Genomic DNA, 14,701 nt, shown 5'->3' with positions numbered 1-14,701 from the left:
CATTTTGTCCCAAGTGGGGATTTTTCTTTTTATAAAGACATAACAACAGTTGTATGATTTAAAATGCAACATAACTAGAGCGTATTCAGATGCAAAGTAAGGTCTCTTCGAATTTAATTTTAGAGCTAAGATGCCTTACTTACTAGAGGAAACTGAAATTAGCATCTCATTCCAGCAAAACATGTCTTCAAAAGCACCGGGCACAAACGAAGCAGAGCATCAGGAGACAGCGCCGTGTGTCCCCGAACGCCTGTCTGCCGCCCACCACCCCACAATCCTCCGGAAGCACACGCCGGGCCATGCCCGCCTCTTCCATCCCTCCTGCCGGTCTCTCCAGAGGCTAGCTTCTCCAGAAGCTCTCTACATCCAAAAAGAAAACCGCCGGGGAGAGGACCTGGAAACGCAGTGTGACCCCAAGACACCCTGTGACTGTGCATGGGCTACGTCTGCACGTTGCTGGATGGTGCTCAGGTGCCGGGGACCCCCACCGGCGAGAGACTGGCACCGAGGACTGCAGCCCCAATGCCCAAGGTGGGCTGCAGAGGCCACCTGCCCCCTTGCCAAGATGCTCCCTGAGCCAGATGCCTGTGCTCTGTGAGCTAGGCCTACAGCTTGTGCACGTCTGTCTTCCCAGGGGCGCGAAGGTCCTCCGTGACATCGAAGGACAGCCAGGGCACTAAGAGTCTGCTCTAGCTTTGCAAAGCCATGATATGCACTTACCTGCTGGCTCCCCTCACTTTATCCCCCAGAGCAGGTGCTCCCACAGCCCTGACACCGAGAAGTAGCCGCTGCCTACCAGAAGTGACGACTTCAACACACAAAGACACACACCTGCTACGCACGAGGCGGGCCACTGAGCTGCGCGCTCTCGGGAAGGCCCACGGCGCACGGGGCCGGTGCTCACCTCTTGTATGCTGAGTGGTCGTTCTTCACACTGCACTTCATGTTCTTCAGCTCGTCCAGCACAGCGAACATGTTGATGAACTTGCCCAGTGTGATCAGGTAGGCTTCAGACACAAAGTCCTTCCTCCTCTCGGCGTGGCACAGGCGCCTCACCTCCCCGCAGAAACGCTCAATGGCGTTTCTCTGTGCAGAGGAAGCGGGGGGCAGAAAGCTGCAGGTCAGTGAGGGGCCAAGCCCATGTCCCTGCTTCAAGCACCTGCAGTCACTGCTCCTTGATGAGAAAAATCTGCCCCGCGCGGCTTCGGGCCCAGGTGTTTACAATGTGGGCAGCCAGACCCCCTCCTGAAAGCAGCTCCGACGGCCTGCTCTGCAACGTCGTTACTCGTTTTGCACTTTACCAACTACGTCACTAAAGTAACAACATCTTGCTGATTATTCCAGCAAAATTACTGAGCAAAATGATCCAAGAAAACGTCTGCAAAATTCATACGTTCTAACTTTCAGAAGTGAAAAGTGGGAGAGATTTTTTTCCTCTTGGTAACTTTCAAGGTAAAATGAAAATTAATCTCCTAGTTAGTTCCATCTCCTCCCTCTGCTAATGGACATCATAGAAAATCTGGATGTTTCCAAAATACTTCTTTAAAAAGCAGCAGACCCCTTTCATGTGGCTGCTTCTTGCCTAATCAAGGCCAGGGCGAGGACCACCAGGAATGGACAGTCAGGGTGAGGCTGACAGCAAGAAAATACCTGAAAGACCAGATGAATCAAAAGTACAAACTGGCCAGGTGCGGTGGCTCACGCCTGTAATCTCAGCACTTTGGAAGGCCAAGATGGGTGGATCACCTGAGGTCAGGAGTTCAAGACCAGCCTGGCCAACATGGTGAAACCCTGTCTCCACTAAGAATACAAAAACTAGCCAGGCATGGTGGCGGGCGCCTGTAATCCCAGCTACTCGGGAGGCTGAGGCAGGAGAATCACTTGAACCTGGGAGGCGGTGGTTGCAGTGAGCGAAGATTGCACCATTGTACTCCAGCCTGGGCGACAGAGCAAGACTCCGTCTCAAAAAAGAAAGTACAAACTGGCAGAAAGTCAAAGCATTGTACTTGAAACTGACAGAAAGCAGACTCCGTGAAGGAAACATGAAATCACTGAGAATTCTGAGAACCACAAAAGGAGTGTTGATTCCAAAAGGGCGTGAGAAACTTTAGACTGTCAAAGGCTTGGTCCCTTTTGTCTCAGAAACTGGTTGCTTTAATTTGCAGGCACTCTGTTCAGGGTGTTCACATTGACGGCGATGGGTAGGAAGGTGTCAGCAACCCACCCCTCGGTGTTACACCCCCAAGATAGGGATTTTGCCATTTTACCTGGAAGTACATAAAATTCATCAGTTTTGTGACCTCAGGCTCCAGAACCTCCACGGTTTTCTCATAAATTTCCACTCTGTTAGGCTGCTCGTTACATTTCACCTGGAATAAAGAAACAAGGATGACATAAGAGGCTTGGATCCAGCCAGAAGCAGCTGCTGGGCAGCTAGAGCTGGTGATCCCGCCCTGCTGTGGGGTGAGACCCGGGAGGAGAGTGGCCAGGCATTGCAGGGGCGGGGCGGGGTGGGGCACGGCAGGGTGTGGGGAGGGAAGAGACAGGCGAGCAGGGCACCTGCGGGATGGCCCGGGAGCAGCTCCTCCAGGTGTACAGCATGACAGCATATTCTTGGCCCTCCTCCAGCATCTCGTTCTGCAACGGAACACAGGGCAAATCAAAGGCAGGAGGGGGAACTAGCATGAAAAGCAGATGCCAGTTGCTAAAATCTAGACAAAGCACCATGAACTATCCTAAGCACTGTGGCCTGTGTGCCAAGAGACAGCTGCCGAGAAGCTGGTAACGCTGAGGTGCGGCGCTGGGGGCCACAATGACCACCCAAAACGCGCCAGGGCTCCTGCAGGCGAGAGGGTATCAGTGACATGCAGGCATCTCTGGGGCATGCCACAGGCATTACACCTTGGCTCCGCCCAGCCCGAAACAATCGCTGGCCATGAGACCTGCAGTCGGGAGCACAGAGGAAGGGCTCAGGGCAGACGCCCTGCCCAGTGTGAGCACATGCAGGATCCCCATGGCCTCCCTCCTCACTGGCTCACAGGGCCTCCCAGTCCCAGAGAGGACTAGAGGCAGGGCTGCCCCAGGTGTGCAGGAGGAATAGTTAGGATTTAAGTGCCCACAGCACTTAAAATCTAGGTGGAGAGTCCATGGGAAGAGGACTGTCATCACTGCTATAAAACTGCTTTTGCTTTCTACTCTTTAACATCATTTCCTTTGGTAAAAATCAAATAGATGCTCTTAAATCTAGCCTATATTTAGAGAGATGTTCATCACATTAGAGACATGTTCATCACAGCTTTTTTTTTTTGAGACGAGTCTCGCTCTGTCACCCAGACTGGAGTGCAGTGACGCGATCTCAGCTCACTGCAACCTCCACCTCCTGGGTTCAAGCAATTCTTTTGCCTCAGCCTCCCGAGTAGCTGGGATTACAGGCGTGCACCACCATGCCCAGTTAGTTTTTGTATGTTTTTTCCATTAGAGACAGGGTTTCACCATGTTGGCCAGGCTGGTCTCGAACTCCTGACCTTAGGTGATATGCCCACTTTGGCCTCCCAAAATGCTGGGATTACAGGTGTGAGCCACTGCACCCGGCCTACAGCATTTTTTTTTTTTTAATTATATGACATAAAAGAGGAAATGAAGTAAATGTGCAAAAATAGTTGAACTGTGGACATTTACGAAATGGTTTACATAGCCATTAAGGATTGCTTTCTCCAGCACATTTTCAAGGCATGAAAATATTCTTGTCCAGGCGCAGCGTCTCAGGCCTGTAATCCCAGTACTTTGGGAGGCTGGGTGGGCAGATTCCTTGAGTCCAGGAATTCGAGACCAGCCTAGGCAACACAGTGAGACTTGCTTTTACAAAAAATACAAAAAGGTAGCTGGGCGTGGTGGTGTGTGACTATAGTCCCAGCTACTCAGGAGGCTGAGGTGGAAATATTGCTTGAGCCCGGGAGGTTGAGGCTGCAGTGAGCCCTAATCATGTCACTGCACTCTAGCCTGGGCAACCTGAGTCAGACCCTGTCTCCAAAAAAAAAAAAAAAGAAAAGAAAAAATGTTCATGAGATCATTAAAATACAGAACTAGGTGGGTGTGGTGGCTCATGCCTATGATCCCAGCACTTTGGGAGGCTGAGGTGGGCAGATCACCTGAGGTCAGGAGTTTGAGACCAGCCCGGCCAACATGGTGAAACCCTGTCTCTACTAAAAATACAAAAATTAGCTGGGCGTAGTGGTGGGCGCCAGTAGTTCCAGCTACTCGGGAGGCTGAGGCACAAGAACTGCTTGAACCTGGGAGGCAGAGGTTTCAGTGAACCAAGATCGCGCCACTGCACTCCAGCCTGGGTGGCAGCGCAAGACTGTGTCTCTTAAAAAAAAAAAAAAAAAAAAGCAGGCCGGGCGCGGTGGCTCAAGCCTGTAATCCCAGCACTTTGGGAGGCCAAGACGAGCAGATCACGAGGTCAGGAGATCGAGACCATCCTAGCTAACATGGTGAAACCCCGTCTCTACTAAAAACTACAAAAAACTAGCCAGGCGAAGTGGCGGGCGCCTGTAGTCCCAGCTACTCGGGAGGCTGAGGCAGGAGAATGGTGTGAACCCGGGAGGCGGAGCTTGCAGTGAGCTGAGATCGTGCCACTGCACTCCAGCCTGGGTGACAGAGCGAGACTCCGTCTCAAAAAAAAAAAAAAAGCAGAACTATAACAACAATGCAGTTCATTTATAAATCTGAATCTCATATGGGCGCATACCCGGTGTAAGTGGGTGCAGATCTGGAGAGGGAAAGAGCATTAACAGTGCAGGGGTGCCCTCGAAACGCTGACAAAGGTTTTCTCTGGGCCAGAGACACTGAATTTTCAGAAAGAGCGTGTATTGTTTTACACTAAGAAAAACAAAGACTATCCTAAAAATATAAGGCATTTCATTCATTTTCTACTCTTTTTCCTTACTGCATAGTCTATTGGGATAATACCAAAAAGTATCCATCTGCCCTTCAAACGCGCCCTTTCCTGCAGAGAGAAACGAAGACGCACAGCAACATTACCATGCTAGAGTGGACGGTGGCTTGCTCGATGTATCTTGCGATGCCAGTAACAAATGCATTTCTGTCTTCAAAGTTAGTGTTGAAATTTGGCTGAAAGAAAGGAAGAGAAAAACCGTCACGTGGGGTCGGAGCACAGGCTGTACACCCCGCAGCTGCTGGGCACCCACCTGGTAGAGCAGCGAGGATGGCGGGGGCTCGATGCAGGGCTGCTGGTCGGGCAGGGGCAGCTCCTCCAGGAGGTCCACGTTGGACAGCGCGTCCTCCAGAGTCACCTGGGCTGCCATCCTGGGCTGGAACAACACACAAGGACCCCTGTTCTGTGAGGAGGAGGAGGAGGGGGCAGCCGACAAGCTTCGAGGTGGGGTACCCAGGCCTCTAACCCCTTCCCGCTCTCCTGAGGGCACTGGGGATCCTGCCGCGGGCATGATCAGTCCTTGGGAGTCGCGTGTCTCTCAGGGCACGGGGGCCAGCGGGCTGGGAGGCCCTGTGCAGCTTCTCCTTTCGCACTCACTGAGAACAGGCTCTCCTGGCCTCCAGGAGGGTCACAGTGTGGGGGACGTGGTTCCCGCCACCCTCCCCACCGCGGGGGCCGCCGTCCTGAGTTGCTGGTGCTGAGGACTCTCTGGAGGGTCTGACAACCCCCTCCCAGTGCTGGAGCGGCAGCGCCTCTCCCACACCACATCCGCCCAGCAGACACCCCCGAATGCAGCCACCTCCCACCCGGTGCCTCTAAACACACCAGGGCCTGACATGGAAAAGCCCAGCTCCTGCCACCCAACACCAGCTGTCTAGCTGCACAGACAGGCTGAGATTACAAGGAGTAGGGGCTGCCGCCGGGGACGGAAAGTGCCACAGCACAGCTGGAGCACAGGTACGGAAATGAAGGCAGACATCGTCTAAACACACCTTCAGTGCCAGGTTCAGGGAGAGGGGGCAATCTGCCTTCTGCCGATTCTGCTTCAGTCTCAAGGGTACTCAGGAGCAGCTCTGCCCCGGGATAGGACCGGGGCAGCTGAGCAGCATTCTATGAAGGAAAGCTGCAGGTGGCCTGGAGGAGACACTGAACAGAAGGAGCCCCAAATCCCTCCTCCAGCACGGGGACAGGCGTGGAGGCGCGCAGCAGGACAGGCAGCTGGTCCCGGTGCACTGGCTGAGGGTGGAGAAGGGAAGCTCCAGGGACCCAGGAAGCCCCAGTGGCCGTGTAGAGAGGAAGCAGCTCGGAAGAGCCAGCCGACAAAACTGCTCACAAGCTTCAAGCCCATCCTCAAGCTGCAGGGGGGTGGATCTGATCCTCTTCACACCCCAAACCCCGAGACCACAGCCAGACGGCCACCTGCGGCACACAAGGGACAGGTCCGAGTGGCAGTGCAGGGGGCTGTGAAGCCAGAATCGACACGGAGCTGCCACCCACTGAAGGCAAGTCAGAACCACAGCCCGAGTCTCCTCAGGGTGTTTGCTTACTAAAATCAAAATATCAACATCCTCCTAGGCTTTTAACAAGACCCAGATCTCACATCATAACATCCAGCCATCCACTTACAGTCCATATTACTCAGCACACAAAGAACGAGGAACGTCTACGCTCCTACAGGAAAAGACAGTCAACAGATCCCAAAATAACACAGGTGTTGCAATTATCCGCCCGACTTTAAAGCAACTACTGTGCCGTGAAAGGCTCTAACGATCCTAACACTCCCAAAGTGAATGAAAAAATGGAAATCAGCAACAGGCAACAAAAGCAAGATATAAAGAAGAACCAAATGGAAATTTCAAAACTAAAAGACACACTACTGAAATGTTAAAAAAAAAAAAAAAATCGGGAAAGATTCGGTGAACTTGAAGATGGAGCAATGTAAGTTTTCTCATCTGAATACCAGCGAGAAAAAAGACTGAAAAAATTTGGGCGACCTTCGGGACAAGAGAAAAGGTCTAACATCTGTGTCATGAGTGGCAAAGGAAAAGGGGAAAGCAAGCAGTGATGAAAACCAGCTGAAAAAAATGACAGAAAACACCCTGAATTTGGAGAAAGTCTTTTGCCTACAGATTCAAGAAGCTCTATGGATCCCAAACAAGACAAACTCAAGAAATCCACACCCAGACACGTCACGGTCAAACAGCTGAAAACTAAAGATAAAGGAAAACGGATCTTGAAAACAGCAGGAGAAACGTGACACGGCAGAGCGCAGAGCAACAGTGGGAGGGCCGTGGACTTCTCCCGGGCACCAGGCAGGCCGGAGGGCGGGCACAACGTGCCTAAGCCTACAGCGGCGAGGTGCCAACTCGGGATCCTCCCTCAAGGCGGGAATGCGTCTTCCAGAAGGCAGGTGAAGCCAGGACGTGGGCAGAGGAGGAAAACAGAGAACACGCCAGCCAGGCCAGCGGCTCAGGCTGACAGGAAGGGAGGCGGAATCACCAAGCAGAGGCAGCAGGCAGGGTAAGCAGCCAGGGCGCAGGACACACAACGACCCCATAGCTCTTCCAAAGTGCTTGGCGGTCAAATGCGAAAATCAACGTCCTGTCTGATGGGCCTTCCAGTGTACGTAAGTGTAAATTACACAAATACGTCACATGTAAATTATAAACCATTTCTAGGTATATAATTGTATAAATCATATAAACAAGACAACTGTAACATAAAAGGAAGAGGGTAAACCTGGATGGGGTAAGATTTCTATGTCCCACTGGAAGTAGTGAAAAGCAGACTTTTCAGATCCTAAGCAGAATGTGAAATGTTAATAAGCATGGACTTTGAAATCCTTAGAGCGACTACTGACAAGAGCAGTGCAGCCAGGTGCTGCAGTCCCAGCTACTGGAAGGCTGAGGAGAGAGGATGGCTTGAGCCCAGGATTTCAAAGCCTGCCTGGGCAAAACAGTGAAATCCTGTCTCTTTAAAAAGAAAAAAAAAATTAAAATACTCTTTTAAAAAAGCTATCCAAAACAAAAAAGATAACATATAGATAATTTAGAATAAATTAAAACAGACTACAAAATGTTTTTAAAAACCTAAAAGGAAATAAAGCAATGATAAAGATAGTGATCTAACAGAAGTCAGATAATAAAATGGTAGACCTGAATCAAAACACATTGATAATTATATTATCATAATAATCTAAAAACACCAATTAGAAGAGGTTGTCAGAATAGATAAATAAAATCCTAACCCAACTATATTGCATCTACAAGAAACTTACTTCAAATATACTGATACAGGTAGGTAAGTTGAAAGCAAAAGGGGAAAAAGGTGAACCAGGCAAGCGCTGGCCAAAAGGAAGCTGGGCGGCTATGTCAGCACCAGCGACAGCCAGCCTCAGAGCAAGGGACTCATCAGAGAGGCAGAAGGAAGGGGTCAGCTCCCCAAGGAGCCAGAACAATCCTAAATGTGAACGCACCGGCCAAAAGGCTTCCTTCCCATTACACCAGGCAAAAGCTGACAGAGCTGGAAGGAGAAATGCCGTAGCCAACCCTGAATCTGTTTCACTTTCTGTGATTTCAATTACCCGAGGTCAACTGCACTCCACAAATATTCAATGGAAAACTCCATTCACAAACAATCCGTAAGTTTTAAACTGTGCGCTGTTCTGAGTAGGGTGATAAACTCTCAGGCCGTCCTGCTCCCCCAGCCTGGGCCATGAACCATCCCCTTGTCCAGCGTGTCCACGCTGCATGTGCGACCCGCGGGGGAGAACGCAGTAGCCGGCTGGGTCGCCAGCACGGGACTGGGGCGGTATCGCCAGGCTGCTGGTCAAGCTCAGCGGCAGCCTAAGGCTGCATCACAATGCCTGCTCCGCTCACCTCTCTGCCATCTCACGGCGGGCACCAAAGGGTGAGCACGGTACCACAACGTATTCTGAGAGAGAAAGACCACATTTACACTACTTTTATGACAGTATATTGTTAGACAACTGTTCTATCATTACTGTTGTAATCTCTTACTGTGCCTAATTTACAAATTAAAGTTTACCACTGGTATGCAAGTTCGGAAAAACAGAGACTCTGCAGGGTCCAGTACCGTCTCTGGGCTCGGGCATCCACAGTGGGTGTTGGGCCAGTTCCACAGATAATGGAAACAACTGCAGGCCAATCCCCAATGGCGGCTGGAGACGCCACCCATTTTCTCAGGAACTGACTGGAAATCAGGGAGAACAGAAGCACAGGCCGCACTGCCAGCCACCTGGACCTCCCCGACACGGAAGGGAACGCCCCCGACTGCAGTAGTGATCTGCTGCATGTTCCTCACTAGAAATCTACATGTAGCAGAAACTCTCGTCCACTTCCCTCCACATTACAGCTTCCCGTTCCACACCCCTCAGAGAGGAGAAGTGCAGGGCAGCCCTGGCCGGGTGGGTGCAGGGTCCAGCCCCAGCACTGCCTGCAGAGCCGGTGTGGGGGGCCTCCCCTCGGTGTCCACTCAGGCACCTCAGGGCTGACGTGGTTCCGAGGGGCCAGGCTGCCTGAGGACGTGCCTCGGTCCCACAGGGGCTGCTCGTGCTCTGCGGCTCCAGCCCAGAGTCCCACAGTCTGCCCTTTCTGCGGCCTGAACCCAGACAGTGCCAGGAGAAGCCTGGGGGCGCGTCTAGTCATGCCCGGGCCCCACGTGGGTCAACGAGAAGACGGGTTGGACCGAGCACCCTGGGAGGCCACAGAGCCCACATGGCAACAGCCCCTGACCCCACGCAGCAGCCACAGGGCCTCGCCTTCCTCCCTCACCTCTGCCCAGGAGAGGCCAAGATGACTCGTGGTGGAGGAAGGTGGGGAGGAGAGCCCCAGACAGGCTCAGGGAGAACTGCTCGTGCGTCAGCAGGGACCACTGATGTCGAACCCACGGAAAAACTCCAGATGCACAGCTTGTTCCAAGTCAGTGCTTGCGGACTTCTTTCTTTGAATAAAAATAACGGTATTTATGTGGTCAATGGAATGTTACCCTTAAAAGAAAGGACCTTCTGACAAGTTACAACATGGTTGAAACTTAGACCTTATGCTAAGTGAAATAAGCCAGTCACAAAAGAACAAACGCCGCATGATTCCACTCACATGAATTACCTAAAGCGATCAAACTCAGAGACAGAAAGGAGAACAGTGGCGACAGGGGCTGCCTGGCAGGGCTGGGGAGTTGGTGTTTAGCGGATAGAGTTTTAGCTTGGAAAGATGAAAAGCTCTAGATGGATAGTGGTGGTGGCTGCAGAATAAGGTGAAATGTACTTAATGCCACCGAGCTGTACACTTAAAATGGTGAAGATGGGGGGAGGACGCGGTGGCTCCAGCCTGTAATCCCAGCACTTTGGGAGGCTGAGGTGGGCAAATCACGAGGTCAGGAGTTCGAGACCGGCCTGGCCAACATGGTGAAACGTCATCTCTACTAAAAATACAAAAAATTAGCTGGGCATAGTGGCAGGCACCTGAAATCCCAGCCACTCGGGAGGCTGAAGCAGGAGGATCGCTTGAACCCAGGAGGCGGAGGTTGCAGTGAGCCGAGACCGCGCCACTGCACTCCAGCCTGGCGACAGAGGTGAGACTCCGTCTCAAAAAAAAAAAAAAAAAAAAAAAGGTGAAGATGGGGTAAAGCTTGTATTATTCATATTTCACTACACTCAAAAATAGCAATGTTTGTTGCTGATTAATCAGAAAACATGGAAAAGGAAAAAGAAACCTTATCATCAATCATCACCATCCCTTTCAAAAACAAGATACTATCACACAAACTGCTCTGTACGCTCTTTTTTCTCCCAGCTTCCATAAAACTTCTCAATCATCAGCGCACTGTGCAGACTGCTGGCCGGGCCCTGCTGTGGCGAACTGCTGTTCTCTCCTATTCTTCACATTTTCATATTTCAGGTTTTTCTTTCTTTTTTTTTGAGACTGAGTCTCGCTCTGTCACCCAGGCTGGAGTGCAGTGGCTGGATCTCGGCTCACTGCAAGCTCCGCCTCCCAGGTTTACGCCATTCTCCTGCCTCAGCCTCCCAAGTAGCTGGGACTACAGGCACCCGCCACCTCGCCCGGCTAGTTTTTTGTATTTTTTAGTAGAGACGGGGTTTCACCGTGATGTTTCAGGTTTTTCATGATCACAGGCAGCCCTCCCACACCCGCCTTGGTATGTCATGCCAAGCACCTGTCACTGCACGCTCACGGCCTCAGCCCGGCCCGCTTCCACGGGCTCTCCGTCCGTGCATCTTCCACAGATGCGAATCTGCACAGCCTCTGCCTCACCCCGGTACGCGGACTTGGAGTCACTGGCTCTAAATCCAAGTCTCCAAGGTCTCAGCCCTGGCAGCATGGGTGCAGGGTCTGGCCTGGGCACCGCCTGCACAGCCAGCGTGGGGGCCCTGGCGGTGTCCACTCTACACAGACACATCAGAGTTCATGTCTCATCCCATCTTGCTCGGACTCCTCACAGTCCCACCTCCCAAATCTCTTCCAAGTTCATTTACTTCGCTCCGTCTGTAACTGCCGCCAGCGGACCCTGCACGGCTCATCAGCGCCCACTGCTGGAGAACAAAGGCACTGCCTGACTCCAGCCGCCTGCACCCTGGGATTTTTCCGGCTCTCCTTTTGTCCTCCCATGAATGCCACGTCCCACGGGGATCTTCCCCCAGCACTGCCATCCAGCACAGCCTCCAGTCTCCTTCCGCGTCTACCAAGAAGCCCTCATTCCCAGGCAGGAGCACCAGGTCTGGCCTGGTCACTGCAAAGCCAGCGTCCACTGCCCCTGGAATGGAGCCTCAATTGTATCTGACCAGCCTTTATAAGTGGCTGCCACGGTGCAGATATCCAACAGCATAATTAAAGTCACGTATTTGGAGCGGCATACAAACTGTTCTGCCAGTGCTACCAACCAGCACTTTAGAGTTTAACAACAGGATCACGTTTCCGTGTCTGCTGGTTCAGCTCGCATGGACAGGTACATGGATGTCCACTGCCTGGGCCTGGTCAGAGCAGGGCAACGGGTGACCAGGCACAGAGGAAAGACCACGTGAGGACACACAGAGAAGGTGGCCATTCACAAGCAGAGGCCAACCCTGCTGGCCCCCTGATCTCAGATTCCCGGTTCCAGAACTGAGAGAAAGAAAGTCCTGCCTGAGGCCGGGCGCGGTGGCTCAAGCCTGTAATCCCAGCACTTTGGGAGGCCGAGGCGGGCGGATCACGAGGTCAGGAGATCAAGACTATCCTGGCTAACATAGTGAAACCCCGTCTCTACTAAAAATACAAAAAACTAGCCGGGCGTGGTGGCGGGCGCCTGTAGTTCCAGCTACTTGGGAGGCTGAGGCGGGAGAATGGCGTGAACCCGGGAGGCGCAGCTTGCAGTGAGCCGAGATCACGTCACTGCACTCCAGCCTGGGAGACACAGCGAGACTCCATCTCAAAAAAAAAAAAAAAAAAAAAAAAAAGAAAGTCCTGCCTGACCTGTGGTGTTTTGTTAATGGGAGCCCCAGAAAATGAACGCAGAGCCAAGAACAGGTAGGACAGAGTCACCCAGGCAGGACGCAGATTCCCTGCGCTGTCTGCCAGGGAAGAACCCACAGGAGCTGGTATTTTGCTGATCACGAAAACAATACGTGCTCCAGGCAGAAAGAGCACGCTGCTGGGAGCGAGCCAAGCCAGCCAGACCTGCACGAGCTCCGCCACAAGGCGCCACCGTGCCACTTCCAGTTGCCTGTGCCCCCGGCCTCCCCAGGCGGCAATCCAACCCAGAAATCACACGCCCACCCTCAGTTTATGTCACTGAACAACAAAAGAGATGTTTTTTCCTTCCTTGACTGATTTTCTTTTTTTTTTTTTTTTTTTTTTTTTTTTTTGAGACGGAGTCTCGCTCTGTCGCCCAGCCCAGGCTGGAGTGCAGTGGCGCGATCTCGGCTCACTGCAAGCTCCGCCTCCCGGGTTCACGCCATTCTCCTGCCTCAGCCTCCTGAGTAGCTGGGACTACAGGCGCCCACAACCGCGCCCGGCTAATTTTTTTTTTTGTATTTTTAGTAGAGACGGGGTTTCACCGTGGTCTCGATCTCCTGACCTTGTGATCCGCCCGCCTCGGCCTCCCAAAGTGCTGGGATTACAGGCGTGAGCCACCACGCCCGGCCCTTGACTGATTTTCTATCAGCACCAGTTCTCAACTCTCAAATCCTATAGCTTGTCAAGATATAAAAATGAATTTAAATATGGCAGGGGAATTGCTGTTTTAACAAGCCATCGATTAGTTTATTTTGTAAATTTAAGAGATTTTGGCCAGGCGCGGTGGCTCACACCTGTAATCCCAGCACTTTGGGAGGCCGAGGCGGGCGGATCACGAGGTCAGGAGATCGAGACCATCCTGGCTAACACGGTGAAACCCCGTCTCTACTAAAAGTACAAAAAAAAATTAGCCAGGCGTGGTGGCAGGCGCCTGTAGTCCCAGCTACTGGGGAGGCTGAGGCAGGAGAATGGTGTGAATCCAGGAGGTGGAGCTTGCAGTGAGCTGAGATCGCACCACTGCACTCCAGCCTGGGTGACAGAGCGAGACTCCATCTCAAAAAAAAAAAAGAAAGAGTTTTTAAAAATGAAGATTTCAAAGGAGGGCATACTTATCATACTTTGCTGCTCTTCCAGTGATGTCCTCAGAGTCCCAGGTCAGTCTCTGAGTGTCTCATGGTTCGGATGCTCCTCTGCTCTAGGCAGCTGCAGGGCAGTTTGCAGAGTGAGCAGCATCTACCGGGCGGCGGAAGACTGGCTGGGCGTCTGAGCTCACGCCATGCTGCACACCTCACTCACCTGCTCGATCATGGAACCCCAGGTGGGCTTCAAGGGACCCACGGTGGGCAAGAGGCAAAGGTTCCCAGTGCCACCCACTGGAAGGGCAGTGTCCACAGGGCATGCTGGGGGCCCCATGGGTCCATCTCCTTCCCTCCACATGTTACTGGCTGCCCCTCAGCCTCAGATCCACACAGATGCAGTCTCAAGAAGTGGTCCTCACAGCTACCTTAAGGTGGAGGTCACCCTGACACACCGGCAAATCAGTGGAGGGAGGCTGGGTGGGGTCGCCAGCTGCCCCGGGACCCACAGCCGCACAGCAAGGATGAGAACCGCCTCGACCCAGTGCCGTGTGCCCAACCAGGGGGTCAAAGCCAGAGGAACAGAGGTACAGATGGCCACTTTCCAAGGGCGAGTGCAGGTGCTGGAGACCGGCTCAGGCTTGAGGGGCAGGACAGAGGCAGCACGGAGCTGGAGCCACAGACAGAGCTGCCCCGGGGTGGGCAGGCAGCAGGGGCCGGGGAGGCAGGAGAGCAGGGTCAAGGACCCAACTCCTCTCCTGCCCTGCTGGCCCCAGCGAGCCCTGAGGATGCTGGAGAACACTGGGGACAGCAGGCCAAGGGGCAAAGGCAAAGGAGGCATGCGCCAGTGCTTCCCCCAACTAGAAAACGGGCAGATCTGCCCAGGCTCCTGGTCCTTAGCCCGTCCAGATGTGGCCAGCCCTCGCCATATTCCCCCTGCAAGCTCATGGGCTCAGGGCATCAGCCAGTGCCTCCTCATGCTGCCCTCGGGGAACCAGTTCCCAGAGAGGCCCTGGACCCCACTTCTCCACACAGCGGACATCCCAGAAGATGGGAGGGTGATTTCTATAAAACCTCACAGTCATCACATGCTTCAAGACAAAGAACAGTGAATCACAGAATTGTTTTCTTTAATGTGATCTGGG

The 14,701-nt window shown here is 52.8% G+C and overlaps 1 protein-coding gene across 28 annotated transcripts in view; it reads right to left on the bottom strand.

Moving 5' to 3' along the window:
- Window positions 1-14,701, bottom strand: part of CYFIP1 (cytoplasmic FMR1 interacting protein 1) — a 117,670-nt gene that overhangs the window by 76,882 nt on the left and 26,087 nt on the right. For 14 of the 28 annotated variants that reach the window (XM_077938840.1, XM_077938833.1, XM_077938842.1 and 11 more), the window contains exons 2-6: window positions 5,208-5,330; window positions 5,041-5,130; window positions 2,560-2,637; window positions 2,268-2,369; window positions 905-1,086 (exon numbers count right to left, since the gene is read on the bottom strand). In XM_077938840.1, the coding sequence (XP_077794966.1) occupies window positions 905-1,086; window positions 2,268-2,369; window positions 2,560-2,637; window positions 5,041-5,130; window positions 5,208-5,324 (569 nt within the window). In that variant the 5' untranslated portion in view covers window positions 5,325-5,330. Of the gene's footprint in view, window positions 1-904; window positions 1,087-2,267; window positions 2,370-2,559; window positions 2,638-5,040; window positions 5,131-5,207; window positions 5,358-5,946; window positions 7,223-9,747; window positions 9,917-14,701 lie in introns of those variants that run through there. The other 14 variants (XM_028850600.2, XM_077938853.1, XM_077938846.1 and 11 more) reach the window with 5 other exon arrangements.

Source organism: Macaca mulatta, chromosome 7 (genome assembly GCF_049350105.2).
Source record: "Macaca mulatta isolate MMU2019108-1 chromosome 7, T2T-MMU8v2.0, whole genome shotgun sequence".
Taxonomy (NCBI): Eukaryota; Metazoa; Chordata; class Mammalia; order Primates; family Cercopithecidae; genus Macaca; species Macaca mulatta.
Note: the sequence above shows the minus strand (reverse complement) of the source record. Positions and strands in the feature narration are given on the sequence as shown.